The sequence below is a fragment of the Clupea harengus genome, chromosome 19, assembly GCF_900700415.2.
Source record: "Clupea harengus chromosome 19, Ch_v2.0.2, whole genome shotgun sequence".
NCBI lineage: Eukaryota > Metazoa > Chordata > Actinopteri > Clupeiformes > Clupeidae > Clupea > Clupea harengus.
The window spans coordinates 14,937,265-14,964,481 of record NC_045170.1 but is presented as its reverse complement, the minus strand read 5'-3'; the positions used below and the strand labels follow the sequence as shown (position 1 = coordinate 14,964,481).

General features: G+C 43.0%; 3 protein-coding genes across 7 annotated transcripts; 1 reads left to right on the top strand and 2 right to left on the bottom strand.

Moving 5' to 3' along the window:
- Positions 1–686: 686 nt before the first annotated feature.
- On the top strand, positions 687–5,908 carry tspan13b (tetraspanin 13b). The gene is made up of 6 exons (XM_012818247.3): positions 687–1,055; positions 1,886–2,053; positions 2,927–3,007; positions 3,393–3,506; positions 3,924–4,037; positions 4,622–5,908. Exons 1-6 carry the CDS (start codon positions 993–995, stop codon positions 4,694–4,696), a joined length of 615 nt encoding a protein of 204 aa, XP_012673701.1. The 5' UTR covers positions 687–992; the 3' UTR covers positions 4,697–5,908.
- Positions 5,909–6,967: 1,059 nt separating this feature from the next.
- agr2 (anterior gradient 2) lies at positions 6,968–9,309 on the bottom strand. The gene is made up of 8 exons (XM_031586016.2): positions 9,211–9,309; positions 8,750–8,882; positions 8,486–8,549; positions 8,239–8,291; positions 7,814–7,890; positions 7,600–7,663; positions 7,360–7,443; positions 6,968–7,222 (listed from the first exon to the last, which is right to left on the bottom strand). Exons 2-8 carry the CDS (start codon positions 8,865–8,867, stop codon positions 7,173–7,175), a joined length of 510 nt encoding a protein of 169 aa, XP_031441876.1. The 5' UTR covers positions 8,868–8,882; positions 9,211–9,309; the 3' UTR covers positions 6,968–7,172.
- Positions 9,310–16,151: 6,842 nt separating this feature from the next.
- On the bottom strand, positions 16,152–27,084 carry ppp1r10 (protein phosphatase 1, regulatory subunit 10). 5 transcript variants are annotated; one of them, XM_031585614.2, is made up of 18 exons: positions 26,243–27,084; positions 21,921–22,035; positions 21,551–21,637; positions 21,281–21,416; positions 21,106–21,157; positions 20,873–20,962; positions 20,523–20,681; positions 20,293–20,398; positions 20,006–20,148; positions 19,746–19,855; positions 19,453–19,612; positions 19,187–19,330; positions 18,787–19,054; positions 18,587–18,662; positions 18,095–18,412; positions 17,831–17,981; positions 17,306–17,677; positions 16,152–17,068 (listed from the first exon to the last, which is right to left on the bottom strand). In XM_031585614.2, exons 2-18 carry the CDS (start codon positions 22,025–22,027, stop codon positions 16,950–16,952), a joined length of 2,598 nt encoding a protein of 865 aa, XP_031441474.1. In that variant the 5' UTR covers positions 22,028–22,035; positions 26,243–27,084; the 3' UTR covers positions 16,152–16,949. The 5 variants fall into 5 exon arrangements, with proteins under 5 accessions (XP_031441474.1, XP_012673732.2, XP_031441475.1 ...); XM_012818278.3 differs by having other exon boundaries at positions 24,602–27,081; XM_031585615.2 differs by having other exon boundaries at positions 18,787–19,033; positions 24,602–27,081.
- Between the last annotated feature and the right edge of the window lie 133 nt (positions 27,085–27,217).

Genomic DNA, 27,217 nt, shown 5'->3' with positions numbered 1-27,217 from the left:
GAATCACCGCATTCCACAAGGTCAGAGGTCAGAAGATCAGAAGATTGAAGGATATCATGTCTGCGTGGTGTGTCAGTATGTAGTGCCCAAATAAATACCTTGGATTTTTCCAGTTTTTTCACGTCTACTCCAAATAACCTGTACAGCAAGCATGAACATGGCCATGTCATCTCCCAGTTAGAGTTAATATACAATGTGTAGTTTCTGTTGAAAAATGTAATTATTTATTGACTTACAGTGTTGGCGTAATTCGTGAGAGGAGTAAAAAGAATTCTCACAATGCTCCTGGGATTCCCCTGTCTTGATTTGTTTCCGTTGTTTTTATGCAGTTGTGGCAGGTGAAATGTAAACAACTGTGATAAAAGACATGAGATGGAGTTACAACGTCTATAGAACGCAAAATATTAGGCTACTGTGGAATATGGTGAGCCTAGTTGGGTTACTTCATAATCATAATCATAATTGTAAGTGAAGAGACAAAAATGCCATATTACCGCATCTTTAGAAGCGCTTGAAGAAACAGGACATTGGACTTTTATACTTACAAACTTGTTTTAAGCCTATAAGCCTTTATGAATGTGGTCAGTGACAAGGCTGACAGAACGCCTTTTGTAACTCTCCTACGTAAACCCCACCATCCAATGAATTGAATATATGACTCGATCTTACTGCTGCACACGCAACTTCAGGATGATGCTGCCGTTGGCCAGCGGTCCAAAGCTCTCACCGCATCTCCGCAATCATTTGCATATGAATCCGAGATACTGCCTACCAACCAACCAGAGCACAAAGCATTCTGGAGTCCCTCCCTTGGAAGTCATATGCTCTCCCCGTCTAGCTTTCCGAAGGCACAAGGTGTGTTTATTGTACGCGACAAATACTGGAACCGTTCATTGAAAAATCCTATTTGCAGTAGGCTATTTCTTTAAGAAATCGCAAGCGAGGAGTCTGAGGTAAATTGGGAACTGGAACAAGGGAAAAAAAACGTCACCATGGGCTGCGCCGGATTCACCTGCTCTAAGAATTCCCTATGTGCTGTCAACATCCTCTATGTTGTAAGTAGCCTATGCCATATCAGAAAATTCCATATGGTGCGACTTGAAGGCAATTTGACAACCTTGTAAGAACGCCGTTGGTGAAATAACAATGTTTACCGTAGGAAACAAGATGCAAATTGTTGTAAACAATATACTGGTCCTCAGAGTTAGAACCGCTGTATCAATTATTCAAAAAGATTCATTGTCAGGAATTAGATCGACGGTCGAAGGCCAACAACAACGTTTTGGGTTTCAACCACGATCGTGCAAATGTTTGAATTATACAAAATAAGAGGAGAAACCAGCTGTCGCTCCCGTTTCCTCTCACGTCTCTGAGAGAAAACACACGCACGTCCTGTCTTTGTTCGGGGCTCAGGCTGGGCCTAACTGTATCTTGTTTTATCTAACATAAACTATCACAACTGTGCTGTTTTTCAGTGCTATGCTGGTTTGCTACATGTCACACTCAACCACGTGGCCTGTTATGCTCTAAATATCAGATCAGATCAATTCTGATCCTGTGCAGTGTCAGATGACTGTTTATATTGTGAGATTATTCTTTCCTTTTTTGACCTAATTTCAGACTGCTTTGTAAGTGGATAGGCTATAGGACAAGCTATAGTTTAGTCAATAAGATGTCCAAAATGTATCTTTATAATTACTGTAAGGCCCTCATACTGAAATGTATTTCTATCGAAAAGAAAAACTTTGCTCTCTTAGACATGGATACACACTGCCATCAGAGCACAATACGGTCTACATAATGGTACGTGTGATGCCTTGACCCTCATTCCTAACTTTTCATATCTCATTTAAGATTTTTGTGCTCACTTACTTCCTCCCTGTAGATGGTGAGCTTGCTGATGATTGGAATCGCTGCCTGGGGGAAATGGTTTGGCCTGGTCTCTAGCTTTCAGGTAGTGGGGGGCGTCATCGGAGTGGGGGTCTTCTTGTTCATTGTCGCCCTGGTCGGTCTCGTTGGAGCCATGAAGCATCATCAAGTCCTTCTCTTCTTTGTATCCTTTGCCCCCCTGGATCTCTGGTTGTTGAGTTTTGTAGGTCAGATAATGTTCAGGCCAGTCTCTCGGCTGATTGAGAACACAGTAACATCAAACGTTATTTTAATGTAAACAGTATCAATTAGGGGTGGGAATTGGCACAGAGGCAACTTCCTATCCAATTTCTGCTATGACGCAAGAGAAGAATGAGGTCTTTTGCCATCTTGTGGACTTCAGAAGCAATGGTATCAGAGTAGATGTATTTATCAAAATAAAATGTAAATCATAATATTAAATAAATATATATTGTGATACTTGGCACCGATGTATCGCAATAATATTGTGCCGAAAAATGTTGCGATACTGGGGAATGGATAGTGGTGTTAGACATGACTGTCACATTGACACTTTATTTGTGAAAAGCGCACTGACAGAAGACGCCAACAAATTAATTATCTGAGGAATGTGTACATTAAAACTTCACTATAAAAATAGAGGAACTGCATCACCTGCACTTATCAGTTCTGCCCTGCCAAGTCTGCTGTCAGATAAATGAGTAATATGTGACTAGTAATAATAATAATAATAAACTCACAAATAAACAGTGCCTACTGTTTAGTCATATTTCTGGCTTTGCTTTGCTGACCTTATTTGGAAGTTTTCATGTGCAGTTTCCACTGATGCATGTGTATGTAACCAGACCTGTGTGGTTCAGATCCGATTTCACACTGTGCCAAACACACTAGGTCTGTGTGGATGGATGCTGCAGATCTGTGGCAATCTGTTGGCAATCCACTCAACATTATCGGCTCAGGAAGCTCCTCAAATCATAATTCAGTTGTGCTCTTTTAAGGATTTGATGAACTTGTACCTTAACAGCTGAAACACTAGTACATGATTATCCTGTTTATGGTGTTCGTGGTGCAGTTTTCAGTGTCCAGCGCTTGTCTGGCCATCAACAAAGACCAGCAGGTACGTGTGGTGGGTCAGGAAAAGACTCAAGACAAGCCCTCTCTATGCAAAGCACATAACTAAATAGACTTAAAGCCTTTAAGCAAACACAGGACCATTTATTGGGAATGTGGTAAGGGAATGAGAATGGGTAGATGCTATGCTTTTCCTTGGATACTCTTTATGACATTCATCCATCTTTTTTACCTGTTCCACAATGCTCTGTGGTCTCTCTTTGACAATGATTAAATAACAGATGAAAACAAAGTGACATAGTCACTTGTAAGGAGTGAAGAGGCACTTAGATTAGTGTGGAGTATGAGGAGTGCTTGAGAGGTTTGTATGTGTGTGTGAGTGTTTTTGCGTGTAAGGAAGTGTGTGTACTAACGTGTCATCACACTTCAAGGAGCAACTACTCGAGGTGGGCTGGAACAACTCTCAGAACACTCAGATTGATGTGGAGAAGACCCTGAACTGCTGCGGCTTTAATTCCCCCGTCCTCAATGGCACTTGTCCCGCTGTAAGATACTGGCAGCATACACACCCATGCAACTTGGATATATGTATGCCACAACCCAAGCAGAATTGGTCATTTTGTTATGTTGTTGATTGTTTTTTATTTTTTTATTATTTGTTTTCAACATTCATCTTGTAAAAAAAAAGGAGAAAAAAACTGCTGTAAGAAAATTTTGTGGCTGTACATTTGCTGTAGCTAACCAAACAGTTTATAACTGCTTGGTTAAATTACATTTTTAACCACTGTAAACATTCTACGAGAATATCAAGCAGAGCACATTGTGTATCCACAATTTCCTGTTAACTGCTTTCCGCGATCACCTTCTGAAAAAAGTGTTTGTCGTGACATATATCATCTAACTAAATGGCGTTGAAGCCACAATGACTCCAGGGTTGATTCTAAGCCCCCTCTCCTCCACAGGCCTGTTTCCGTACTTCCAACATTTGCCCCACATGCGCTGATAAAATCCAAGAGCATGCAGATGAGGTGCTGCGTTTCGTAGGAGGAATTGGCCTTTTCTTCAGCTTCACTGAGGTGAGCCCCCATCTCTTCTTTCTTTCTTTCTTTCTTTCTTTCTTTCTTTCTCAGTCACTCTCTCTCTTTCTCTCTCTCTTTCTCTCACCTCTTCTCTAATAAAGTAAAAGGCAGGCCATACACAGGTATAAGGCATTGGCCCAACAAATGCGTTCTTAAGGAAGTGGAGGACAGTCCTTCTAAAGAATGTGGCCGGCTACTGTCAAGCAGTCTAACCAGTTTTTGTTTCCTGTAGTGAACACTGTAGTTCATTTCATTTATGTAGTGTTCACACTAGGATGATACATGTGGACTTCATGTGCCACAAATGTCTGAGTTTCATCACATCATTTCATCACATTCAAAATCTAGTTGTTTATGTGCTGCCATCCTCTCAGATTTGGCTTCCGTATCCACCATCTGCTATGAAGAATCCCACTTTAAAATCTCACAACTTCATCCAAAGTTGGCACAGTCTTGGCTGTGCGGGAGTGGGTGCCATCTGTGGCTGCCCAAGTGTTTTCTGTGATAGGTTGATGCCAGCCAGCTCATAACATGAAGGGATAGTAGTATGACCCTCGACCTGTTCATCTTTTTGTTTACAGATCCTGGGCGTATGGCTCACGTACAGATACAGGAACCAGAAGGACCCGAGGGCCAATCCCAGCGCCTTCCTGTAGCTCCCATTATGGTCTGTGGTTGTCATGGTGACCCTCCGTTGCAATCTCCTGCACTTGTCTGAACCCCTGAACTTTTGAAGCTTTGTTTGGATGTATGTATAAAAGTGTGTGGGTGTGTGCGTGTGTGGTTGGTATGGAGTGGAAACACATGTTTTCTAACTGCCCTATGTGCTGGATTTGCGAGAGTGTAGTGTGTTTGAGTCAAATGATTATGTACATTATAACCGTGTTGGTCCAGAAATAGGACGTTCTTCTTTGAAAACTTGGGAAGTCTGGCATGAGTAACTAACTCCTAAGTACCCTCTGATGACCTTGATCGGCGAAGAATAATGTGGTTGAAGTATGACGGTCCACTGATAATGTGAGCTTTAATGGTTCGGGGATGAAAACTGCTGCTGTAATGAAGATCTTAGTATCACTTGTGCATGTGGGACTAAATGGAAATGACTACTATATTTATATGACATATTTGATTTGTATACCTCCCGGAGGGAGAACTATCATTTTGTTTTATAGCTGCCTTCACATCTCTCACAAACTGTCAAAGGACTGCATAACTATATATCAGTCAAGATTTTGGTCTAGACCCAAATGCTTTTTTTTGTAGGAACTGGATGTGTTTTACCTTCATCTGTAAAAAGTCACGGCAATAAAATCCTCATCAATGCTGTATATCATTTCTCCGGAAAATGAAGCATGATGTATAAGAGGGTGTAGTAATGGAAATAACAGTACTGAAGTAAAGGGAGAAGAGAAACTAAGCAGAGGGTTAAAGCTTCCTCCCTGGATTTAAATCTGATGACTGGGTCTTACTTGGGAGTGCGTCTTTGGGGCAGGTACTAATCTCATTGCGAGGCCGGATGTCCAGGTGAGTTGCACCAAATTGAATTCTCAAGCATGTCTGGTTTTAACCCTAACTTGACAGCCGTCACAACATGCAACACAAGTCACTTATGAGTTATCTAGCCACTTTATCAGAATATTTCTACCTGGCAGATGTTGTGGTTTGGCTCGTATAGTTTTGTTCTTTCTCTTTTGTTGCTTTCTTTGGGTGTATTAATGAGAGGAATGATGGTAATAGAACTACTGTCCTCTGATCGTGTGTGTGTGTGTGTGTGTGGATTTGGCTTCTTGCATGAATTTGGTTTGAATTATGTGTATGAAGGTTCTGTGAACTACTCACCAAAGTGTTAAAATAAACCTGAAATAATACTTTGTGGTCGTTCACTTTGTTACGAATATAACAAATATGCTTTTTGTGTGATTTAAACAAAGGCCTCATTACGCTGCCACCATTTAAGCCAATCAGAGAATGACACACTTTCCCTGTCCCAGAAACTCATTAAGCAACAATGGCTCGGCTTCGGTAACTAGGCAACAGGGTGACTCAGGACAAAGTATGCCAACCTTCCCCTTCAGGATGTAGGATGGAGCCCTACGCTCCCCAGATTTCACCCAGCCTACCTACCCTGTTCCTTTAGTCTCTGGGCAAACAGCAGTGGCACATGGAGTCCTGACCAGGACACCCAAAGAAATTCTTCACACATTGGTTTTACTGATAGAATCACATTTAGGAAAGTACATATTTACTTACTAGTACACTACCATTCTCTTACCCAACAGGATCCATGGAGGAACATGTATTTGCCAAAGTTGAATGGTGTTTACATTTAAATAGATCAGAAGGAATGAGAGTATATCCTAAATGAATACACTTCATTGTGCCTTAACACGTTTCAGAATTATACTGAGACATGTCAGACTGTCGGTATAAGGTGAAAGGCTGAACTTTGTGTTATTTTAAATACTTCCTACATGATGCTTTTATAGGTATACTCCCATTCAGGCAGGTAAATAAATACACATACTACCACTTTGCCCTGAACAGGATGCATGAAGGAACTTGTATTTGCTGACATTTAATAATACTGATATGGATACAATGCAAGCTTGGCCAAAAGAAAAAGTCCGAAATGTATTTGCTTACCTACACTTCTTGCGCAACTTAAACATTCTCTTGAAACCTTTCATTGACCATACGAATGCTTTGTATCTCAGGACTAAATGTAACTCAAATAGCTGTAGTGGTAAAGGTAAAGGTAGCCCATATTTAGCCCTTCATCAAAGGGTTATAATCGAAAGCGTTATGGTAACAACTTTTTTTTTAAAGAATAATTTGTAAGCAACTGGTAGATTGCATTCATGGGATATGCGCACAATATATTACAATAAGGGGAGAGGCTTTTTAATAGAATAGGTCAAAAAACGTCATGAGAACATCTGCATTTATTTAAAAAGACATCTCATACATTAGATCAAACAGGAAATTGACGGTAACTGAAACTAAAAAACAAAGTTGAAAAGTTCTGCAGTGCTTGGCTTTACATCGGTAAACCGTGACAAAGAGTGTGGCATGAGCACTCCAGTTCATAGCCTTCACATCAAAGGTGAAGGGTGGTGGAGACGTCCTTCGGGCTCACAACTCCGTCTTCAGGAACTTCTTAGCCTTCTGCATGTTGCTCAACACTTGTGAAAGGAGAGGAAGAACAGGGTCAACTAAATTATAAAATCACATGCAATCTCACTAAAATGAGCCTATTCTGCCGTTAAAAATTTAATCAAACTCAGCAAAGAAACATCATAGACTTTGAAGAAACACTTACAGAGTTTAGCGTCAGTTGGCTCATAGGCATACATGCGGTTAGCGTAGCGCCCTGTGATGTCAGCACGCACAGTCATGGAGGGATCTGGAGAGAGGAGGAGGAGGGGCATTATTTAATAAGCAACATTTTAAAGGACTTCCAGTAATAGAGAATAACTGTAGCTGGTGCATGCTGGTCTTCGGAGCAATATTTTCATTATATTCTGAAGATACGTGGCATGAACCAGTTGGAATCACTTACCAACAAAAATGATCCTGGGCACATACTGACCATCAGGTGAGAGATGCTTATCGGTGGTCTCATACTGTATGTGGTGAGGGAAAACAAATCATACATTACCAGAGAGAAATCATCGACAACTGTAACTGTCTAAGGTCTGTTTGGGCACAGATATGCCAAATGTGCCACAAAATGTACGTGTTCTGAGATAAAACAGACAGTGGACGTAGCTCACCATAAGATTGAGGACAATGAAGTCTTCATCAGCTATCCTCTGGATCTCCTTATCCTCTGCAAATACCTTCTTCATAGCTGTGAAGACATGGATGCAGAGGAGGGATTAGATAGGATCCGGGAGCTGTTTGATGCTGTGCTGTGCTGTGCTGTGCTGTGCTGTGAGGGCATTAAGCTTTCATTTGTCTCAACAACAGTCCATGTTTACAGGCTGGATGCCAAATAACTCGACAAACAGGATCCTCAATCATTCAAATAGTGAGTTTAGAGGGAGAGTCTGGAGCCTGAAAAGGCGTGCCCAGATACCCACGCTGAACTTCTGGACAACCTCCACATTACTTGCAACTCGTTTACACAGAACAGGAAGCAAATATATCGTGTGTTTGGGATTGGCGTGGTATTTGACTAGAGGGGCACGGGCCTTACACTGGCTATGTGGGCAGTCCTCCAGGTGGAAGATGACCATGAGGGGCTTGTTCCTATGGAAACAAAAGTTTTTAAAGATCACACTTGAATGAAAGACACCTGCTTCATGGTTCATGCAAATATAATGATACTTGTGCTGTGTTATTTTAAAAGGTTGATTACGTATTTACTTTCTAAATAAACTGTTGCACATCAGTCATGTATATCAGTACACATTAAAGCCACCTCATGAAAGATAAAGACCTACCCTTTTCTGGCCCAGAATAAGGCCTCTTCGTAAGTCTGGGCCCAGATCAACTGATCACCCCATCCTGAAAAGAGATCAATCTAGTTTATAGGTTTCCCACTCATCACAGTCATAAAACCCTCCCAAATGTTGTGTCATGCTAACATTTCACAAAACTTAGCCCCACCAAGGCTGCCATTAAATACTGAAACATACCAAACAGTGTGATTTAAGTAGGGAGACTGAAGAAAGTAGGGAGTAGGCAGGGGGTCTAAGGGCTCTTACCTCTGGAAAGAGTTTGAGGAATCCTCTTCTCTTTCTTCACTGTGTTCTTCTCTGGTTTCCCCAGGGAAGAGGACACAGCCACCAGGACCAAGAAGACTGACAACAGTACCTTAGCCATTTTTTCACAACCTATCTGAAGAGAGCAAACATGGCGCGTTAGCCTCAGAGTTCTCGCATGGCAATACAGTAGACAACATTCCAGAACTCAATGGCTCTTTCTTCCTATTTGCATAGCACACAGGCTGTATAATGCAAACACTGCGCTAAGACACAGATCCCCCTACAGAGAGATACTGATACTCGGCACCAAACACAGACCGTTAGATCTAAGATAACATCAAGTGTGCATGTGTGTGTGTGTGTGTGTGTGTGTGTGTGTGTGTGGGTGCAGGCAGTGGATGACAGCAGAGAAGAGCAGCTGAAAGAAAAATTGAAAGAAGGTCCCTTTGTGGATCTCTTACCTGCTATAAAGTGCCCCTTTGTGAAAGCTCCGATTGCTTGGTGGCAACTGTAGCGGTCCGTGTTCACCTGGCCAGCCTTTATACACCTGTGCACCTGTTAGGTCCGCCTCCTCCCCATCCCTTTTTCTTTTCCTCTAGCATGGAGGAATGTGTGGAGCATGATTCTATAGAGCCCGAATCCCTTGACTTGCTGAATACATTTTTAAATTCCCTTTAACCTTAACATTCTTCACAGTGTGTCGAATGTAAGTGGAGGTGCAAAGGCTTTGAAATTCTACTGCTCAGGGATCAGAGATGAGAAGCTTAACAGTACTGAGAGAGGGGACATGCTAAGATTTGGGCTCTGGTCCAAGAACAGATCAGCAGAAATCAGTGGGTTGATTTGGAGTTTGGATGAGTTGTCTCATCACGATTGGCTCAGATCGTATCCTTCTCATAAACCTTCATAGACTGCTTATCAAGGATAGGCTCGGAGTCACTGCATAGTTTGACACACTTTTCCCCACAGGTATTTTGTGATCAGATATGTTTTTGTCATTATATTAGCATGTTACAGTTATAGGTCCTCTACATTCAGTACCTATAACAGAGCTACAAAATCTAAATTCTTGCACAAAATAGCTGCGAATAGAAAAACTGTGAATTAACTCATTTTAATTTTACACAGAAGTGTGATGTATGGCACCTTTAATCAGTGCTCTGAGAAGACATGTTAGCTTACAGAGTATTATGTTACACCATGTAAGATATGTTAGTTTGTATCAACCTACTATATGTATTGATGTATAACATAACACGTTTTCTGAAAAAGAAAACATATTGTACCATGGTCTGAGTGGCTGTGTTTTCATTAAAACTTGATTCTGTTGGGTTATAAGCAAGGGTTTGTTTGTGTTTCAAAATGTTATCTCCATAGTGATGGAGTGGAGTTCTCTGGGTCACAGACCAGTTAACTAAAGGTGAGCTAGTTCAACATTAATCTCAAACTCTCTCTCTCTCTCTCTCTCCCTCCCTCTCTATCCGGGAGGTTTTGTGTACATAACAAGAGGAGGTTCTCCTGCATACTCTACAGCAAAGAACAAATCATTCTGGGAAAAGGAAAAACCCAACCTCTGTGATCAATCACGTGAGGCGGAGACCAGGAAGAGGGAAAGTAAAAAGGCAAGATCATTCAAAGATCTGACGTGTCCTAAGAACTCCATTCATTGCCTACCTACTTAGTTACCTTCCAGAACAAATCCTTAAACACATTCAAGGGCCATATTAACATGTTCTTATGTTTTGGCCATGCACAGGTGTGCTATTTTCATAAACCTTTTATGTATAAATATAAATGAATGAACAAAGATCAGAAGAAAATATCTAACAAAAGACATTGATGGGATACATCTATAAATGTCTCTGGAAAATATGGGCACATCCAATAAATGCAAAAGCAATATCCAGCACATCATTTAATGTATTATTATCTTTTCAAATATGTTTTGCAAGTTGTTTTGAACAAAAACATCTTCCAAATACCATAACCAAAATGTCTAGATAGTCTATATAAGTACAGATGGTTTATTGCTATCCTGAAATAATCCATTCCAATGCTCCACACAGTTTAGCTTCTCCTGAGAAAATTGCTGGGTGCATAGGAGACTAAGTCCTTCCCCTGTCCCTGGTCCTCTGGCTGGAGGATAATATGACATGCATTGAATCAATGGCCTCTTTGTTCAGCATTCAATCAAGACAGGGCCTTCAAGACAGCCAGTGTGCATCTGACTGCATGAATCAGCTCCTTTGACATGGCGGTTTCCCCAGTCGCTTTCAAAAACAAATGCGGCAGTTCATTTATGTCCCACCATTTTGAGTCTGACTTCTCAGGTAGGGATGGAGGATACAGTGCCTCCCATAAGTATTCACCCCCTTGGATGTTTTACCCTTTTATTGCTTTTATAAATCAATCATGGTCAATATAAGTTGGCTTTTTTGACAAAACAATTCACAAAAAAGCCCTCTTTAATGTCAAAGTGAAAAAAGATTTCTACACAGTTATGTCAATTAAATAAAAATATGTAATGAAAAATAAGTGATTCCATAAGTATTCACCCCCTTTAAAGTGACTGACCTAATTCAACAGAGGTCCAGCCAATTGGTTCTAGAAGTCTCACAATTAGTGAAATGGGGATCAGTGTGCAGTGAATGTGTCTCAAGTGATTGTAGTATAGCGACACCTGTGTCTGGAAGGTCCATTCACTGGTCAGTATTCAGTAATCAGTATTCCTGGCTACCGATACACCATGAAGACCAAAGATCACTCCAAGCAACTCAGAGAAGAGGTTATTGAAAAGTACAAGTCAGGGGAAGGATACAAAAAATGTCCAAGACACTAAATATCCCCTGGAATTCTGTTAAATCCATCATCAAGAAATGGAAGGAATATGGCACATGTGTAAATCTGGCTAGAGCAGGCCGTCCTCACAAACTGAGTGACTGTGCAAGAAGGAGACTAGTGAGAGAGGCCACCAAGACACCTACGGCTACTTTGAAGGAGTTACAAGCTTCAGCAGCTGAGATGGGAGAGACTCTGCATACAACAACTTTTGCCCGGGTTCTTCACCAATCAAAGCTTTATGGAAGAGAGCCACTGTTGAAAAAAAGCTCCACTTTGGTCTCATCAGACCACAGAACCTTCTTCCACTTGACCATGGAGTCTCCCACATGCCTTTTCGCGAACTCTAGTAGATATTTGATATGAGTGAATACTTATGGAATCACTTATTTTTCATTACATATTTTTATTAAATTGACATAACTGTGTAGAAATCTGTTTTTACTTTGACATTAAAGAGGGCTTTTTTGTGATTTTTTTTGTCAAAGAAGCCAACTTATATTGACCATGATTGATTTATAAAAGCAATAAAAGGGCAAAACATCCAAGGGGGTGATAGTGCCCTCCACAATTATTGGCACCCCTAGTGAATATGAGCAAAACAGGCTATGAAAAAATATGTCTTTGCTGTTTATCCTCTTGGTCTTTCACTCAAAATATTCACAAAAATCTTACCTTTTCATTGAGGTAAAATTATTGAAAGAAAAAAAAACTGTTGAGATTAAATAAATATTTTTCCCCAAAACATGTGTGCCACAATTATTGGCACCCCTAGAAAAATCTTATAATTAAAATCTAACTGAAGTATATGCGACAAAAAGTTGTTGAGCCGCACAAATCAAGAAATGGACACAAGAAAATCTCTAAACAGTTGAAAATACCCATTTCCACTATCATGGAAATAATTAAGAAGTTTAAAGCGACAGGAGATGTTAAGAATCAGCCTGGAAGAGGACGTGTGTGTACATTGACCCCACGCACCGTGAGGAGGATAGTTTGACTGGCAAAGGAATCTCCAAGGATCACAGCTGGAGAATTGTAGAGGTTAGTTGAGTCTTGGGGTCAGAAAGTTTCCAAAACTACCATCAGAAGCCACCTACATCACCACAAGTTGTTCTGGAGGGTTGCCAGAAAAAAGCCTCTGCTGTCAATCAACAACAAACTAAAGCGCCTACAGTTTGCCAAATGTAAGTCAGACTTTCAATGGAACCGAGTTATGGTCAGATGAGACCAAAATAAAGCTTTTTGGCAACAAACATCAAAGGTGGGTTTGGCGTAGACAGAAAGATAGCCATACAGAAAAGCACCTCATACCCAATGTGAAGTATGGTGGCGGATCTTTGATGTTGTGGGGCTGTTTTTCTTCCAAAGGCCCTGGACATCTTGTTAGGATACATGGTATCATGGACTCCATCAAATACCAGCAGATATTAAATGAAATATCCAGTAAGCTTAAAATGGGCCGTGGTTGGACCTTCCAGCAGGACAATGATCCGAAGCACACCTCAAAATCAACACAAAAATGGTTCACCGACCGCAGAATAAAGGTTTTGCCATGGCCATCACAGTCCCCCGACCTAAACTCCATAGAAAATCTGTGGGATGAGCTGAAGCCGAGTCTACAAACGTTGACCTCAGAATCTGAAGGATCTGGAGCGATACTGCATGTAGGAATGGTCTCAGATCCCGTGCCATGTGTTCACCAACCTCATCACCCATTATAGGAAAAGACTCAGAGCTGTTATCTTGGCAAAGGGAGGCTGCACAAAACATTAAATTAAGAGGTGCCAATAATTGTGGCACACATGTTTTGGGGAAAAATATTTATTTAATCTCAACAGTTTTTTTTTCTTTCAATAATTTTACTTCAATTAAAAGGTAAGATTTTTGTGAATATTTTGAGTGAAAGACCAAGAGGATAAACAGCAAAGACATATTTTTTCATAGCCTGTTTTGCTCATATTCACTAGGGGTGCCAATAATTGTGGAGGGCACTGTACTTATCGGAGGCACTGTTTATCTGGAGGTGTATTAGCATGATTTGACCATAGAGTCAAAGTTGTAGAAGTATGCAGTCAACACCACTGCCATTAGTATCAAATCATCAAGAACAAGAAATTAAGTCTTGCTCATAGGAAGTGGTTCTTGGCACACTTAATCTACACAAATAATCACACACTTAATCTTACAAAAATAATCTACATAGGAATGTGGAATACAAAGGTTGTGGGAAGTTACCTGTCCACATTACCCATAAAAGAGTGATATTAATTTGCACTTTTACACACATGGATAAAGAAAACCAGGCAATTCAGTAATAGTAATATTTTCGTATTTCATATTTCATAGTTAAGTCAAAAGTTCAGATATAGATATTTATATACAGATACATATATATTTCAGTACGCACAGTCTGTCTATAATATTGCCTCTTGGTTTCATCATGACTGGACACTCATTTAATGGCCTATTAAAATGACATCCGGATGACTTGCCCCGTTACTGGTTTATTACGTCACTCACTCTGATGAGGCCCATGCGGCATATGTAGACCATGAAGGAGAATGAGCGGAGTGCTGAGGTGTCCTTAACCCCGGTAGTGTACACACGCACGCAAACACACACACACACACACACTCTAATGCAGGCTGACGAGGTACTAAGCCCGGGTCAATATTTGCCCTGGAGGGTGGGCCCCCGAAGGCACTCCTGTTCGCACCTCGCATATGCCACCTGTGCCCGGCCCCGCCCTTAGAACACGGATCTTCCTGGCGGTTGACCAGACGTCCTCTGGTTGGCTCAGGCCTCTCTCGCGTAATGCTGATTGGCTGAGAACAAACAGCCCGCAGACACTGGAATTTAACAGCCCCAGTGGTTTAAACAATGGTCACAACCCAAAAGCAAACAATTAATAAGGGAGAGTAAAGATTGCGTAAATTGGCGTTGAACTATGACGATATTAGGAGTGCTCAGGTATATCGCATTTGTGCTTTCAGCCAGCGTTTCGGAAATAAACTTCACACAGCCATACCAAAGATAATCGTTTTCAACATTTATTAATGCATGTACAAAATACCTATGACAATGTGTGAATAATATGTAATATACATGTGCATGTGTGTCTTCGACTCAGACAGATACACACACCTCTATACACAAACAAAAAACCCCTTCTCTGCTCAGAGGTTAAAAAGAGGCCATTTTATTATGAATGTATCAAAATAAAAACAAACTCATAAGCAAAACATAACCAAACCAAAGAGAGGTGGGGGGGAAACTAAATTACAGTCCCACAAGAGACATGAAGGCCACTGTTTTCACAGAAAACACTTTGAATAGGCCTGGCCCAGAGAGTGGTTCATGACCCCCTGTTTAGGTTCTGTCATTCACAACATGCGAACACAAACGTACACACACACACACACACACGAACCCCCCATTGAATACATGAGCTCAAATGTGGCACGGTGAGACACACACACACACACACACACACCTCACACACTGTGAAGGAAATGATCAATTGAGCTCATCTGGCACCATTAACATTCATAGACAATAGATGATGCGCACTGTACCACCTCATGATTGTCCCATTAAACATTTACATAAGGTACAGCACATATCCATTTGAGTCATGTTCACACCTCTTACTTTTGACTTAATTTCCTCAAATGAACAGTCCTCGACGAAGACACACAAAAAAAAAGCAGGGGAAAAAAAAAAAAAAACCTGCAAAAGGTACAATTTTTGAAAGCCAGTGGCAAACATCCAAATACAGTAATTAGAGTTTGTGGACAAAGGCAAAAAAGAAAACAATGAACGCTTGTGCCCACAGACAAAAAAAGGAACCATAAACCAGAATCCAATCAGTGGTCATCATCTTTCACATCAGTGCATAAGCCCCTTCTGTAATACTGCATCCTCGGTTCTTTGGGGTAAAGTAATATAAGGCGTTATTTATAGTCACCTCGATCACACCCTACAGGTCCCTCTCTCTCCTCAACATTGTGCAGAGTCAATAACCCAGGGAGCAGCAGCAGAGCTGCGGAGGGGGGGGGGGCAGCAAACACAAGGCCTTGGGAGGCGTCTTGAGCAGAATGAGCAGATATGAGATGCTTACATGGGAAATTCACAAGAATACAAACAAGAACCCCATAACAGAATGAACAGTGTGGCCAGATGTGTGCTAATTTGATGGCTGAGAGCGAGACCCGAGAGATTTGGGAATGAAACCGTGATCACGATGGACCTCTCTCTGGCCTGCTGAAACACAGACGTGGTCAAGGGTAGTTGTCGACGCTCGAAGGCAATCCCCAAACAGCATTGTTCCTTGATGGGACTTTCTTTTTTGTTGTCTTAAACTGTTAGAAAATTTGCTTTTTCTTCACACATCATCAGACCGTAAAACAAAAAAAGGCCCAAAAACACTGTACTCTCAATGAGATGAAATGCTGATTTGTTTTGTAGCTTAAAAGACTGAATATCCACAGTTTGTCTTAGGTCCTCTTTGAGCGAGAAGATTCGGGGGAGAGAAAAAAAAAAAAGAGGGGGGGGGGGGGGGGGGTCACTAGGTTCACAAAGGGGGGTCAGTGAAGGGTTAATACTTCAATCTGTGAATGTTAAATAGTAAAAAATAGAACTCTGTAAAATCTATATATGTTCTCCTCTCATTTGGACTGGAAAAGTGCAACAGGGCATATGGACCCAGGCGGGAGCAGGCCTGGGGGAAAGAGATGGAATGAGAGTGGGGGGACAGACACTGGACAGAGACCAGGATGTCCAGGATAACCAGCACTGCCTGCGTTCACTTTAGTGGTCATAGGGGCAGGAGGGACACAATCTCCACTGACTAGGGTGGGGGTGGGGGGAAACCAAAGAAAGGTGGAAAAGCATTTCCTCACACTGACGACCAGCTCACTGTCTGTCTGTCTGTCTGTCACACCAGGACAGTCTTTGTGTGTCACGCCAGCATGTTCACAGAAGCCTCGTAACCAAGCGTGGAAGAAGAAAGTAGTGTTCATTAGTCAAGGCCGCTGGAACAGGTAGCGTGGTAGCTAGCAAAGGTACAGGCCATTTTCTGGGATGTGGGAGTCTCTCTCTCTCTCACTCTTTGTGTGTGTGTGGGTGTGTTTGTGTGTATCGTCATCCCAGCTCGGCTTCAGCTACGGAACTCACACAGAAGCAGCCATTGTGTCTCACTGCAGTGGCTCTGACTGGAGTCCAACTGCCCCCTAGTGATCAATGAGGGACTGTCAGAATGGCCACAGGGTGTGTGTGTGTGTGTGTGTGTGTGTGTCCGAGGACATACAGTGCTCACAGGTGGGGAAGGGGAGCAGGGTGGGTGTTATGTGTTAGACTGTCAGTGCTGGGGGGGCAGTGGTGGCCCGTTAACCCCAGGGTGATAGAAGGCGCAGTTGTTCTCGTATCGGCAGTTGCCCTTCATCATGAAGTGTCGACACACGGGCCTCTTGGACATGTCTGTGAAGAGAAGCGAGAGGGAATTAGCATGGGTCTGCGACTTCAAACTTCAAGCAGCTCAAAATGACAATGCAGCAACCCAGGCAAACAAGTCAGTCAATATTCTTTTCATATTCGACAAAACTTCTACACAAATTTGCACTCCCAGTGTAAAAATAGTACTACTACGTGGCCTGGCTAGATAGACTAAAGTATGGCACAGTACAAGTGAAAGAAGCCCATAGATGGCTGCCTTACCGTTCATGTTGTTGTGGCCTCCTCTGGGCCCTCCGCGGCCTCTCCCTCTGAAGCCCTGGTCGCCTCCTCGCCCTCGGCCGCGGTGGAAGTGGCCTCCGCGGTGCGGACCGCCCCGCATGGAGTCGTCGCCCCAGTAGTTGCCGTTGTCTCCGCCGCGACCTCCAGGTCCGCCGGGAGGGGGCCCCATCATGCGTGGGCCTGGCCCTGGGCCCCCGGCGTTGAAGGGGGGCCCGTGTCCGTGCGGGGGAGGGGGGTGGTTGTAGTGTGGGCCGCCGGGGGGTGGCTTGTTGGGCGGGTAGCCTCCGTTCATGGGCATGTTCATGGGCATGTTCATGTTCATGCCGGGGCCGTGGCCAAGAAGACCAGTGGGAACTGTAGAAACACATACACACGTTGAAATGATGAACTCTCCCCAAAACAGCACTACTGACCACGATCATGATGCACATCATAAAGTACTGCAACACATGCGTGATTAAATGCCTATTTGAGTAAATGGAGGGAACCCTGGTGTTATGGGCTTACCTGGCGGCATGTTGTTGGGCATGTTCTGGTTGGGCATGTTCTGGTTCTGGTTCTGGGTCTGCTGCAGAGAGCCCAACAGCTGCTTGATCTTGTCGGAAAAGTCGGGCTGCTTGATCAGGTCCTCTGCTGACTGGTTTCCCCCTGAGGCACCCTGAGCAGAGAGCGACAGAAAAAGAACGAGTTAAACACCAATAACCTAAACGCTAGCGTTATCCTTAGTACTGTTCCTGGCATCATTTTGTTGCCACTAGCCTAAGCCCTTACCATAATGGACGTCAGCAGCTCCTGCACGTTGACGTTGAGGGCTGGGTTGCTGGCGGGTGGTGCAGGGGCACCCTGCATCTGGGGGCTGTGACTGCTTGGGCCCAGGTTGCCCAGGTTGCCCAGGTTGCTCAGGTTGCCCAGGTTGCTCAGGTTGCCCAGGTTGCCCAGGTTGCCCAGGTTGCCAATGCTGCCCATGCTGCCCATGAGGTTGGCCAGGACGGGGGGCAGTTTGGAGCTGTCGGGGCCAACTGGGGGAGGGCCGGAGGGTGCAGCACTTTCGGTCTGGTCCACGTAGGGCTCCTCCATCATGGTGCTGTCCTGCAGGAGTGGTGGGGAGAGAAACATGACATCAGTGAGTGTGTCTATATGAGAAGCATGTTAACATAGGTGTGTGTTCAGAAGTGTAATGAGAATGAGTATGAGTGTGTGTATGTATGTATGTCTGTGTGTGTCTGTGTGTGTGTGTCTGCGTGTGTCTGCGTGTGTCCTTACCTCGTCCAGAGGGATAAGGCGTGGGGGCATCGGCTCATAGGGCTCAGGATCAGGCTCATGGGGGCTGTCTGGGACACTAAGGAGCAGAGAGAGAAGACGATTCATTAGACTACACATCACCAACCTCAAAGCCAACTCATCCTTCTCCTCTACATCCCACAAACTCTTGAACAGAGATGGACGCGTCTCTGGCTCCGTACCTCTCTTTGCTGAGGAAGATCTCCTGCAGGATGCCCATCTCGCGGTCTCTCTGGGTCTGCCTTTCGGTGCTGTTGGCGCCCGGGATCACCAGGTTGCCGATGAGGTTTAGGGGGCGCGGGGGCGTGAAGGGCACGCGCTCCTCCATGGTGTCGTGGGACAGCCGCCGTGCCATCTCAAACGTATGCCTGTCCATCATCAGCTCGCGCTTGGCCGCCTCGCCAAAGTCCTTGATCTTGTTCACATTTACTAGAGAAGAAACAGACAAAGCTACTTAAGTTATTTCTCAATGTATTATACACTGATACCGCAACTTGTACAGTATTTGCATCTTGTTGCTTGAATCTGTTTGAATGTTCTGGAAGTTAACGAGAACACCAACGGAGAGTAAAGATGACCCACCTCTTTCGGTCTCGTCCAGGTCAAAGTAGAAGTACTCTTTGAGCTGCTCCTCCTCTGCCCAGGACACGTTCTTCTTCTTCTTCCCTTTCTTCGTCAGGATCTCTTCATCGCCACGGGGCTCTGCCAGCGCATTGGGCTTGTCAGCTTCAAGAGAAAGAGAAAAAAAAAACATGGAATAACATTGTCAACACATGCTCAAATTCAAACTGTCATCCAAACTGTACTTGTATGGAAACCCTGCTGTTGTGACTTAAGGTGAGACTTACTGGAGGTGTCCATGGCCTCTGGGTCCTCGGTTGGCACAGGCGTCCCGGGCTGCTCCAGCTCCTGGGGCTCGTCGGTAGGGGTGTGAGACGCGGCGGCCTCGGGGGACGACGGCTTGGTCTGCGTGTTGGGGTAGGGGGTCTTAGAATCGAACGGAGACGGCTGAGGAAAAAAGAGAGCCAGAGAGAATTGTTGGGTGAATTTGTTTACCTCACAATGAACTCTGTCGTACCATCTGCACTTACATCCTCAGGGCAGTCTGTGTTTACAGACAGGATAGGGGAGGCGTGCTTACCTTGTTAGAGGTGGGGGACACGGCCTTGCCCTTGGACGACTTCTTCTTGATCTTGATGCCGGGAATCGGGGCCGAGTTGAGAGCATCCAAGAAGCCTGTGCACTCCATGGCTGAAGAGGAAGAGGAGGAAGATGAGCCAGGTGAGAAACAGACACTGAAAGGCGGGGGGGGGGGGCAGGATCACGTGACTCAAACGTCAAATGAGAGAAGAAGAAAAAGAGAAAAACCAAGACTGCTGCTGTGAGGGTAAGAGGACTTACGCTGGGCAGGAATGAGTTTGACACGGGACTCCTTGGTTGTGGAGTTGGTGTTGAGGGGCTTGTACTTCTTCTCCACGGGTGGGGCGTCTGGCGGGGAGCCACTGAGATTGAAGAAAGGAGATGAGTTGAGTCTTAATGGTGGGCTAAACAAAAAAAACATGTTCAAATAACATTACTTTAAAAACAACATGTTTCAGCTAGACTCTACCAAGAAGCATTACTTGGTATAGTCTCACTATGGCAAGAGCTAGACCTGGTGTAATTAGTGACAGAGTGACGGTAGTTACCTGGGCCTCTTGAGTACCGCTGGTTTGATGTTGTATTTGTCCCCAAGCACAAGGGCAGGCGCCAGCTTCTTGGGTGGCATTGGAGCGAGGGTGTCCATCTCCAAACCTGTGGGAGGTTGTTAGATATGATGTAAATGCAGGCATAACTACAGTCTGTGAAAGGCAGTCTGAATAAGCCGGTCATTTTCAAACGACAAAAATCTTTGGCCAAGGTTGTCTGGGCAACGCACCTATGGAACGAATCTTGGCGTGACTGGGAGCGTGAGCCTTGGGCTTGTCTTTCTTCTTCTCCTCTTCTGCAGCAGCAGCAGCAGCAGCAGCAGCAGCTTTGGCTTCGGTAGCCTTCACTTCAGGTCGAACTTTGCTCTCTTCTTTCTTTTTCTTCTTATCTGAGAAGACCCAACCAGAATATGAAGTTACGATCACGCATATAAATATAAAGTTATAAAATATATTTTCACAGAACACAGGCAGGAGACACAGAGTGAAAACCCTGACGCGAAACGTGAAAGCAAACAAAAAGAAACAAGCCGCTCAGAAACGGAGGGAGAAAACACCAGGAAGTGGAGGCTGATCTTACCTGCAGGGGAAGCCCCGCTGGCCGCCACACTCTGGGAACGGATGATGTTCATCCAGCCCTCCACCAGCACTGAGGACAGCTTCCTCACCTCTGGGGAACACAAGTGCATGTGGTCACAAACACAGCCGTACAACAACCGCAATGATGAAGAGTTAATGACACATGACCTAGAACGGCAGATGAATGAAATCTAACTGGTTTGGCAGCTGATATCTGGAACGGATGAAACTTACCTTCAGTCTCGGCGCTCTTGCTCAAATGCTTCACCAGCTTGGCTGTGTTGTTCTAGTAAAGGTGAAGGAGGAAATAAATGGCGTGAGTTACATTCCTACATGCTAATTACCTTCACAAAGGGATGTATTCTAGCATGTCAAATCCTTCAGCAATGCAGGATATGAGACGCCTTACCTGCTTGAGATGGTCCACGGTGAGAGGCAGCTTCTGCAGGGTCAGGAGGATAAGCTGGAGCAGTGGTGTGTTGGTGGTGGTCTTTGAGTAGGTGAGCCATGAGTTCATCAGCTTGTAGCCACCCACCCGAATAAATCTGAGAGAGAGACAGCAATGCCGGTGACAGGTCAATGAGTGAGAAATACTAAATCTAGTTTTCTAGTTCTTGTTATTTCATTCTGAGTTTAGGTTTAAATACCCACATTTCACAATTCAGAAAAAGCTTCATACCTGTTTAGAATGTCATGGGACTTGGTCTGCAGCAGGATGTTCAGGTACATGCATCTGCTGACCATCTTATGAGATGCCTTCATGAGACTGTTGGGCAGAGGGAGATGGGAAAGAGAGACTTTAAATAAGTGATCTCACTAAAAATACTACAGGTGGTTTAGCACACTTTCAGTGACTTTCATGTGACATCAACTCTTAACATAATTTGTGTGATTTGGGTCACAGCAGGCCACTGCAAATTCCGTAAATAACGCTTATCGGTGCGAACTTATTGTGGGGGTAAAAATGTTATTGTGCTTTGACACCTGGACTTCAGTGGGGACGGGATTTGAGAGAAATAATAGTTGTGTGTTTGTGCACACATGTTCACCTGAAGACTTTGGCAACTCCCTCAAGGCTGCGCAGCTCCCCATCCTTCCCCAGGAGCACCTCCACACCTCTCAACACCTCCCTCGGGTCAACAGGCCCCACTGCCATTGGTGCGTCTGAGAGAGAGACAGAAACAGAGAAAAGTGTTATACACACCTATCTATGAAACAGCGTAGTGTGTTCAATCATCGAGTCAAATCATATGACTGACAGCCCTATAAGGAAGTACAACTCGTTTGGCACAGAGCAGTAAAAAGCGTCTGGTCACTAGTATTGGAAATCTCTTTTGAAGGGAGGACATTGGAACCAAGCGTGCTTAGAGGTCATTCAGGGCAGAACCCATTCCACAGACAAGTCGGACATTCTGAACCATGGTGCCAAAGTGAGGGAGAAAAAGGACACCTTGCTCAAGCAGCTCTCAAGAGCTCCAGTGGAACATTACTTTTCACATGTCCACAACACAACCCCAGTCCGAAGATTATAGACACAAGAAAGGAAAACAATCAGGTAGTTTGATAGATCTTAAATGCTGTGGTAAGTAAAAAATATGACACACAAAAAGACTCAAAGTCTTTCCTAAAAAACATGTTTCTCTGTGGGAACACTACAATTCAAATCTAACAAGTGAAGCTTTGAGCCTTGAAAGAGCTGCCATTGTGTCTGTACACAAGAACAAATCTAGTGTTATTCTCCATGCCAATCTATTTAGAATGATCAGTGATTTCTGACTTCGGAATTTCAAAATATGTTCTAAAGGAATTTAAAGTGTGGCCCTAACCCAATGCAATATTCAACTATACTAATGAGCTCATAGCAGATTACATTACAAATAAGGAACAGAGATGTGCAAGTTAACAACAGGGAGAAGTTAACATTAGACACATCTTCCTCAAACTAGGCCTGGACGCTCAAACCCACTTAATGATTATGAATCAACAGGCATTTTGGGTACCTGGACTGTTGAGGGCTTCTTACTATCAACATAAGAACAAAGTGAACACCACTAACAAGGAAAGACAAGTAGGGGATATTTATCGTATGATGGATGCCAATTAATTAGAAATGAATTTCAAGAGTCACTATAAACCCCTTATTTCAGTAACTCTCCAGTTTTCATTCAAGCTTTTTTTCACACGTGACAAAGAAACAGGAATGTGTACTAGTTACTCATCTCATCGTTTCATAAAGGACTCACCTGCACCACAGAGTAGGCCCAACAAGTGAGTGTATAAAGAATAAGTTGTGATTGTAAGCCTGATGAAAATACACTTAAACTTCAAGGGGTGTCAGACCATAACTAGGACTACACAAAAAAGGGGGTTTGTAACAGGAGAGTGTAAAATGTAATGTTTTGACAAAACATTGTTCTTTTTCTGCACTTTCCTTGTTAGTCTTTAACTAGGATGTTTGTATGTATACCTTCTTTCTTTACATCATTTAGGTAACTGTTGATGTTGTGTTACATACAATATAAGCTTCTAAAAGTGAGGATGTTACTTTTATTGTTATTATTACTTTCCATTTCTCAGTATATGGGACTCTTCAGACTCAATTTCAGACAGGAAGAGACCAGCATAGTACATGCAACATCATAATGATGGATGGGGCAATAGGACTATATCTTGACACCACCCTACTTCAGAAAACTCTTAAAACACACACTGTCACACAGTCCCAAACACACAAATGTACTTACAAATCCCCCCCCCACACACACACCCTCTCTCTCTCTCTCTCTCACACACACACACACACAAAACATATTCCTGTAGGACAACTAAGTTGGACTGCGTTAGAAATGTTGTCCGAGCCATGAGTGAGATTGTACTCCAAAAGGCTGCCATTAACAAAGGCAAAAAAACTCAGAAGGCAAAAAAGAAAGAAAAAAACTGTCTTGAAAAATCTGTGGGTAATTAACATCCTCAAAGTGCCAAAGCAGAAAGTAAAGTGAAATGTATGCTCATTCTACTTTATATTAGTATAACAACAGTAAGATGCTTAAAATGTTTTATAACATGAGGGACTCACTTCTTAGCGACAAACAAAATAAATCAGAACTAACAAATAAAGAGCACTTCTTATTTCACGGGATTTACCAACTGACGTGACACTGCTGCCATCTAGTGGTACTGTGTGGTAGTGGCTAAGGAGGAAAGGGAAGTTAATCTCTGAAAAACAAGAACGGCTACGACATGAACAGCCAAGAAATAACACAACCCCTAGAGTGAATCACCTGACTGCAAATTGTCACACACAACTGACAATGCAACCCGGTTTTAGTTGCCAAAAAATAGTGCAGTCGAGGGGGGCGTTCCTTGTTATGGAGAAATGTCTAGCGACGTCATTTCGCCCTGCCTCTGCAGTGGCAACTATTTATACCATATCTCAGACTCCTTAGAAGCCGGGCAAGCACTAGTGAGTGTCATTTGTCAACAGACTAGTGCACGGTAACGTTTGCAACCTGTATAAACTAAATTTGGTCGGCTGTGTATGTGAAATAATTTAAACCGCCGGGGCACTGAATAGGCTACAGCATGCATTGTACTGTTAAGTATTATTTAAGTGGTACAAACTGTCAATTTGAGGCAGTATAAACTCGGCACCATTATTTGTAATCAGGGCGAGTATTGTTAATAGCTATGATCTGTCAAATGTCATGTGAGAAATCAGGTTTGGTCTTACCCGTTTAACTGTGGTTGTAGAAGTTTTTATACTCTCACAATTCAGAATCGAACTCCAAAACACGGGACATACAACACAATTCCTGAAAACGTCACAACTGTTACACATGTACACACAGTTAACGAGACTAACAAAGCATTGTAATGTATGGCTTTAAAAACCATCGACTTTACTTTCAAGAAATGTCTCAACATCAATGAATGCTCATGTGATAAAGGAATCGCCCTCTACTCGTCTATGATGCAACTAAGGGAAAGAAAACTTGGGTCAAAATAGAAGAGTTAGGCAATTTGTAGGCCAATTATTAATCTACACTCGTCGCCTTATACTGATGCACTGCATTGTAAAAAGCAAGTACAATAAAGTATGAAAAGATCAAGACAATTTCATTGCCTTAACTAACAAATACGAATTGTACGCAATTCATGCGCCATTAACACAGGCTTTGTTTTATAATGAAGCCAAGCTGCAATAGGGGTCTGATGTATTAGCCATCTGTCACACATCCTGGCTTTCATAAGCCAGGTCGACACAAGCTGCCCAGGGAGGGGCCCTCTGACGCAGTGATTCGTTGAAGCACTATCTATGGCCAGCCCTCTCTGTTAACCTCTTCATGGCGGGCGTCGTGTAAAAACAACCAGAGAGCGCTGGATGATGAAGCCACGAGCGCCATTTTGAAGAAGGAAAAATACGTCACATTAACTGCTGTTACATCGAGCAGTTGTCTACCTCTATAACTCCAAAACACAACTAATGGTCGGAAAAGTCCATCAGAAAATCCAGTAAACGAATTCGGTCCGAGTGGAGCTATCAGGGAGATGGCTCCGACTCATGTAATCCCAGAAGTCAAACAACCTGAGCCTCCATTGCCTCGAGTGTTCTCAACAAAGGACAACCTGTCCGCCATTTTAGAGCTAACGTTACAACCGCAAAGCAAAGACTTCTCAACCTAAGTTCCCTTGTCTGTACACCTACGTTCTCACTGACCGCAATCTTTATCATGAGATTGCAACGTTTAAATTAGACATACGGTTAAGGATAGCCTTAACTAGATAAAACAAACCAACGAAAACGGAATCTGCGCGAAAATACAAACTAGCCAGCATGACAAAAACTAACATTAAAACATTGTGAAGTCACAGTAAAAAAAAAAGACATTTTATAGCGTTCCACTTTCGGATTGCAAGTCCATAATCGTCAGGTATTGCAATCTTTATGTGTAGATTGCGTTGTTTGGTTCCAATGAGCTCTCCCTTCAAAAAGATTTTTAGCGACATCAAAATAAAATCACTTCCTGCCTGTCTAACTCTTGGCAATCTTTATGTACAGATTGCTTATGAACAGCGATCTTGGATTTATACTATATTCATTATGATTAAATAATTTAATTGACAAACCAGTCTCACACACAAAGAAACACAGGGCGCTCAGCCTCTGTAGACTTTGCTGTGCGAGCTCATATGCTAACACTAGCTGATTATGACCAAATGCTTAAAATAGCTCAATCCAGCTATCCTAGCAAGATAACTCGCTACATTCGATTATTTCTAGGTAACTCAAATATATTTATGGCAAGACATATTATATATAGCTATAATTCTTCAAATTTAGGTTCAAATCGGTTTGAAAGGCAACACTTACTATTTATACCTCTCCTCTGCGTCTCGGGTAGCTAAATTATATTGTGCTTTAGCTACAGCAACAAATCTTTCAGTTATAACAGTTTCAGAAAGTAAACTGTCATGACTTTATATCATGGTTGAAAAATTGCTTAATGGGCGGGATTGTGATAAGCTCTAGGTTTTCCTTCTGGAACAGTCTGGAGGCAAAAAGTAGTAATCAAATGTCCATTACTTGAGTAGGAAAAAATAATGAGAATTTTTGGTTTTGGTCTTCAAACACTGTTGAAAATCCTCGACGCCAGATCTTCACTGAGATAACGTTAGCCAGACCTGAAACAAAGAACAAAAGCAATCGACACGTTAGGAAAACGGCAACGGACATGGAACGTTGTCTTCTCAAAGCAACATTCGGCTCTTCTGATGGTTTTAAAGTGGAATGTGAACTAAAAACGACAAAAAATAGGGAAAATGTATTATTGGTCAAAAAATGCGTACCGACCACAAATCCTAACACGTTTACTCACCTCAGACAAATCCAGGGAATGATCTAGAAAGGGTGGGACTCAGTATATATACCCGGTGACGATTTTGACGTCATGTGTGCTATCGGAAAAGCGCGTACGTGAATTTTCACGAAAACAAAATGGAGTTCCACTTCGACACCTCTCAGAAAAATGACCTCTTCGCTTGTCAAGGACAGGCCTTAGCCCATCCCCCACTTGCGCAAAGACATGAATTTGGTCTTTAAACAAACCATTTAACGTTACTTTGAAAGCTCGTCACATCAACTTTTAAAATAGAAAAACTAAAATCGAATCATAACGTAAGATTTCTGAAAGATGTTACCGCTCGCCTTAAACCCAAGTTCATTTGAGAAGGGCTAATTGTAAATTAGCACAGTTGGCTAGCTAGTTTACTGCAGCTGCGCATAGTTCACAATGACATGACACCAAGCTTATTGCTAACGAACTTAGCAATTTAATTGCAAACTAGT

Excerpts from the sequence above, each read along its gene's own strand:
- tspan13b (XM_012818247.3), top strand. The coding sequence starts at position 993 with ATGGGCTGCGCCGGATTCACCTGCTCTAAGAATTCCCTATGTGCTGTC. Across the intron at positions 1,056-1,885 it reads CTGTCAACATCCTCTATGTT|ATGGTGAGCTTGCTGATGAT; the intron begins GTAAGTAGCCTA and ends TCCTCCCTGTAG. Across the intron at positions 3,008-3,392 it reads CCATCAACAAAGACCAGCAG|GAGCAACTACTCGAGGTGGG; the intron begins GTACGTGTGGTG and ends TCACACTTCAAG.
- agr2 (XM_031586016.2), bottom strand. The coding sequence starts at position 8,867 with ATGGCTAAGGTACTGTTGTCAGTCTTCTTGGTCCTGGTGGCTGTGTCC. Across the intron at positions 7,891-8,238 it reads GGACTGCCCACATAGCCAGT|CTATGAAGAAGGTATTTGCA; the intron begins GTAAGGCCCGTG and ends ATGTCTTCACAG. Across the intron at positions 7,223-7,359 it reads GCCAACTGACGCTAAACTCT|TGTTGAGCAACATGCAGAAG; the intron begins GTAAGTGTTTCT and ends TCCTTTCACAAG.
- ppp1r10 (XM_031585614.2), bottom strand. The coding sequence starts at position 22,027 with ATGGCAGTGGGGCCTGTTGACCCGAGGGAGGTGTTGAGAGGTGTGGAG. Across the intron at positions 21,417-21,550 it reads TCCCATGACATTCTAAACAG|ATTTATTCGGGTGGGTGGCT; the intron begins GTATGAAGCTTT and ends TCTCTCTCTCAG. Across the intron at positions 19,856-20,005 it reads CAAACTCATTCCTGCCCAGC|CCATGGAGTGCACAGGCTTC; the intron begins GTAAGTCCTCTT and ends CTTCCTCTTCAG.